Below are 5,170 nucleotides of genomic sequence, written 5' to 3'. Positions count from 1 at the left end.
AAACATTATCTATAAAGGGCCAGATAGTCATTACTTCAGGCCACATAGTCTCCGTCAAAACCATCTCTGCCATTGTAGCATGAAAGTAGCCACAGCCAACACACAAATAGCATAGCTATGTTCTAATAAACTCAATTTACAACAACAGCTAGAATTTTACCCAAACGCTAGAGTTGGCTGAACCCTAGTGTAAATAAATCTAAACTAGCAAAAGTTAAACTGTGTTTTTAGTTTTATAAAATTTTCAAGATCTTGAAAAAAGATTTTCCTATTTTGTAAATTGCAAGTTTTACTGAGTGGTTTTCTTTCTATTGATAAGATAAAGCTGTTATTACCTCACAGGTGACCAAAGCGGTAAAGAGGACTATTTCTACGTGCTACCTAATCACACGGTATTTTGCATTTGGTAACTTCAAAACGAAACTTTTCTTTTCACAGATAAACACTACAGGTGAAGACTGGTAAAAAGAAACATTGATTTCTGAAGTACCTGGAAAGGAAAGGCACCGGTCGGTATCACGTGGACAAGCTCAGTGTTTCCCAGAGATGCTGCTGACGTAGTCTTTGCTCCTGCTTTTCTTCACTCAAAGCTCTTCATAACATGGGCTGCATGAAATCAAAGCAAACTTTCCCATTTCCTACCACATTCGAGAGTGAGAAGCGACATGCAAGTGAAGAAAGCTTTATGTCTGAAGAGAGATTTCTACCTAGGATGCCTTCTCCAGTGAATGTTGAAGAGGAAGTGAAGGAACCACCAGGGCCCGAAACTGTGGTCTTCGAATTTGCACACCGCCTATCCCAGGAAATCTTGAGTGACGCCTTGCAGCAGTGGGCAGGCAATAACATCAAGTACTATGACATCCCATACATTGAGAGTGAGGGGCCTTGACGCCGTAGGATGATGATAACCTTCTTGAATTGTGGATAAAGTTGGTGCTAGTTTAAATACATGAAATCATAGCAAAAACTGGTGTGAATAAATACAAATAACTCCATCTAGATGTAAAAAAAAATGTCTATGATAATATCAAGAGTATAGGAGTACCTAAAATGAAATACATTAAGCACTTTTATGTTAATAGCAATTTCTATCTGCTTGGTCTTGGATTTGAGTCAAAGGTTAGCCCTGTACCACAGTAATCAGCTCTATGTCGTACCACTTTCTTCCTGTGGCACTAATAGTATCACCAAAGAAATGATTATTGTAAAGACACTCCTTTTAAAATAACTATTTAATTCACACACACAAACAAGTTATGAAAGGGATTTTTCAGCTGTCTTGGCAAGGAAATGGCACTTAAGCCACAGTAATTAATAGTGGGTCATTTGTCAAAACCATTTGTGTCAAGGACCCCTACTTAACACACATGATCAAGCAGTAAAAAGCACCCCTTGTAGAAGTCCACCTTCAAACCTGTCCTAAACTACCACCTTAAACCTCAGGGCCCTAACCACAGCGGTTACTGGATGACTGGAGACTTCGCACATAAGGCATCTGAACAGGATACAATTTACAGAAGTCATGATAGTAATGTTTATGGCATTGAGTTAAGCAGCCCAGTGATACAACAAAACAAGAATTTTTTACAAACAGCAATCCAGTAAATTTTAAAATAACAGGAGCCCTAGTCAAGGTAGAAAGCAGAACTTGTTCTCAGTGCTGCATGTATATGAAGTTTTACTGTCTCAAAGATGTAGAGAGTTGGTATAATAGACACTCGTTCTCATTTTTATTATTGACTAGGGGGGCAGTCCCCATTCACATTACTGTGGAACCAGTCTATGCACGAGGCTATACCGTTGCATTACAAAACAGAAGATCAAACACTCCTCCAAAGAGAGTACTCATGTATTTTTTTTATGGTAACAATGCCCATAAGGCATTTACAGCTATATACTATTTTCTTAAATTTGGCTTTTTGGGGAAGCTTCCCCCCGCCCCCAAGAATTAAGTACTGTTTAAAATCAATGGTAACAGGTACTGAGAAAACATAACCTGTAGAAAAATTGGAACTCAGTCCCTAGAATGGTCTTTTCATCCAGATTTGCTACACACTGAGTTTAGCTGGAAAGGGAATTATTTAAGTCTGTGTGCATTAAATTCTTTTATTAAGATTCAACAGACCCTTGTCACTGACAGCTAAAGCAAGGCAGAAAAAGACTTGTAACCTTTTTAATGAGATAAATATGTATTTGACCTTGTAAGCAGGCAGAAATGTTACCTCTGATTTTAACAACTGTTCTTTGAAACCCACAAATAGAGTGAATTCTCCCAGTTGCATGGAAAAAGAGAGTACTTTGAAGTGAGTCATGTGCCATCTTTCAGGTGCCTTTGGACACCTGGCATTCAACTTTCATTTCACCTAGTCCCAAGCTCTGAACTGTCCTGTTGTACTTGCAATCTAGAAACTTACAAAGTAGAAAAACCACCATCCCTGTTTATATAAGGATCTGAACTCCTAAGGCTAAGGAACAAAAGTTTTCTGAAAATGCGAAACATCTTTCGAGCTCACGAAGAAAAATTTAGGTTTTTGAGTATACTAATGACTTGGACAAAAGCCTAGATGTTGCCATTTTTCATTTTATATCTCACTTTTGCTGCAAAGTCATTTACTATATAAAAGATAGAATATTATGGTGAGAACACAAAGCCATAGCCACACTAAATTTTTCAGTGTACATACGGATGTAGACTGTTGAGTTTCCTCATAAATATTTTAACCTCAGGTTCCTCCTGTGCCTGGGCCCCTGTTTCCCAGGGGTGTAGCAGGGATGCTTGCCAGATCCATATCTAGCTAGAATTCTCATCTCTGTTGCCACTCTGACGCTACAGCAGTACGGTTTTGTCACCAAGCACCACCCTCTCGCTCCTGAATCATTTTAACAGAGTATAAGCTCTTGCAACATAGAATTCTTTTGGAAATATATGCTGTATTATGTCAAACCATGGACAAGGAACTACAAGCCTTGCATAATCAGTGAGTTAATAAACCAAGTTGGAGGCAGGGAGGAAAAAGAACCAGATAAACAAATTTGTGGTGCATGTGATAATCATCAAGATATAGTTTGGCCTTGATGACAAGACAGTGAGAACATCTTTGATAGGATAACTTCTTTTGCACCTTCATATCTAAACATTGGATTTACTTCATTTTGAACTTTTACGAACAGTAAAAGACTGGAAGATCTATTTGAGAAGGAAGGAACATATAAAACAGAAGACTGAAAGAATTATTAGCTACTGGAAAGGGAAACATTTGTTCCAACTTACACATCACAAACGCAGATGAAATAATAGTGGCCAAATTATAAGGGAAAGGAAACCGGAGAAAAGAGGGCCCAAGAAACAGCACTCACGTCAGGCTCCATCAGAGGACACTGCAAAAACAAGTCTCCACTGTTCTTGACTGTGGGAAGGGACACAGTAGCAGGTTCCTTTCTTCACCACATGGACACGTGCCCAGCCACTGAATCTTTTCCCTTGAGAACAGCCAGGATAGGGGCACAAGAGCGGCCACCAATGTGACGGAACTCAGACGGCAACTGTAAGCGCAGCAGATTATCACAGGAAGTGTGCCGGTCCCTCGCGGAACCCCACAGCAGCTTCACTGCCCCCTTCCCCAGGTAAAGGTCTCTTGTGTGCTATCACCTTTCAGCTGCAAGTCTCTGATGCCAGAGTTCTCAATTTTCAGTTGCCTTATCTCTTCTTTGCAAGCTACCTATGGTCATTAGCACTTTGTCAAAGCATAATTTAAGGGGATAAAAATGATCTCAGTTCCAAAGGAATAATTTGTGTCAAACTGCCTTATTAGTATTAAAAACAGACACAATGAAGGAGATAGCGTGACACTCATATCCTACTTAATATCACTGGCATTTTATGAGAAGAGGGAACTATACTTTTGTATTCTGTAGTTTAAGAAATCAAAGTTAGAGACTGTCAAGGAATAGTAAGTTAAAAACAAAGTTCCAACAAATATATTGTTTGCTTGATCATATGCCCTCATCCTGTATTTGTGTGGCCAAATAGGACATATCTTCCTTGGAGCAGTGGGCATAAGCTCCGATGTACTACCTGTATCTTACTTGGCAAAACTGAAGTTTAGTTCATTCTTTTCCCTGTAAGACTTAGCTATGAAATGGTATTTTTCCAAATATTTTTGTGAAAACTTTTTTTTTTCCTAACCATACAAAAGTCTAGTTGCCATTAACTAGCTGTGAGTTCTGATTAAAGCAAATGCCTATCAATATTGTGTACTGCCAAATTTTTTGATATAAAGAACTTAACATTTTCTGCATTTCTAGTGAATACAAAGTGAATAAAAATCCCAATACAAATAATTTCTTGGATCATTCAGGTCCAATTTAAGAGCTTTAAGAGTATAAAGGTAAACATGTCTATTATCATGCCATCAGTATTCTACATCTGTTCTTGACTTTTGGGGGGAAAATGCTTCATGTTAAATATTTAGAAAATGTAAAGCAACTCCTAGATTGCAATTTCCTCATCTAGGGGAAGGGTGCAGGATATGACCCCTGAGGTCTTTTTTAGTTCTGCCACTTTTTGTTCTTAAAAACCAGAAATTCTCTTAGTTTCTGAGTGATTTGGGATGAAGGAAAAACTATAATAAGTCATAAAATAAATGATAAAACGACCTTTAAAGATAATTCTTACCTTGAATTTAATGTCCCAAGTCTGGAACACCCTGCAGTTTCTTGTGTACCTTAAGAAAAACTTATTTTGTCAACGGTTTTTGAACGTATTTCTATTTTGAACAAAAAGTCCTTTTTCCCCCCTCCTGATTTACACTATGTAACAGCAAATAACTTAACACACACAAATTTAATGTAAATTGCAGAAAGCAATGTGTCTCTATTTTTGAGACTGGAGTTTCCTCATTTCTCATTCTTTCAGACTAACAAATCCTACAAAACAACCATCACTTTGACCATAGGAAGAGATTCTGGTTAACTTTAGGGAGGACCAAAGCTAAGTTAATAATACTAGAGAGAGAACCTCATAAAAACCTTTTCGCTTTGCCTGAGATTTCTAATATTATAAAAGGAACACTTCTATAATAATTTATAATTACTTTAAAACAGATTTATATACGCAGAAAATTCTCTGAAGCATTAACACAATAGCCAAAAAACTTCAGGATTATTTTTT

The 5,170-nt window shown here is 37.6% G+C and overlaps 1 protein-coding gene across 1 annotated transcript; it reads left to right on the top strand.

The window, feature by feature from the left end:
* Positions 1-599: 599 nt before the first annotated feature.
* CUNH2orf88 (chromosome unknown C2orf88 homolog) lies at positions 600-4,248 on the top strand. Its single transcript, XM_008687263.2, has one exon. It carries the CDS (start codon positions 602-604, stop codon positions 887-889), a length of 288 nt encoding a protein of 95 aa, XP_008685485.1. The 5' UTR covers positions 600-601; the 3' UTR covers positions 890-4,248.
* Positions 4,249-5,170: the final 922 nt, after the last annotated feature.

Source organism: Ursus maritimus, unplaced genomic scaffold (genome assembly GCF_017311325.1).
Source record: "Ursus maritimus isolate PB19 unplaced genomic scaffold, ASM1731132v1 scaffold_1, whole genome shotgun sequence".
Classification (NCBI taxonomy): Eukaryota; Metazoa; Chordata; class Mammalia; order Carnivora; family Ursidae; genus Ursus; species Ursus maritimus.
The sequence above is the reverse complement of the archived record's forward strand: the minus strand, read 5'-3'. Positions and strand labels throughout refer to the sequence as shown.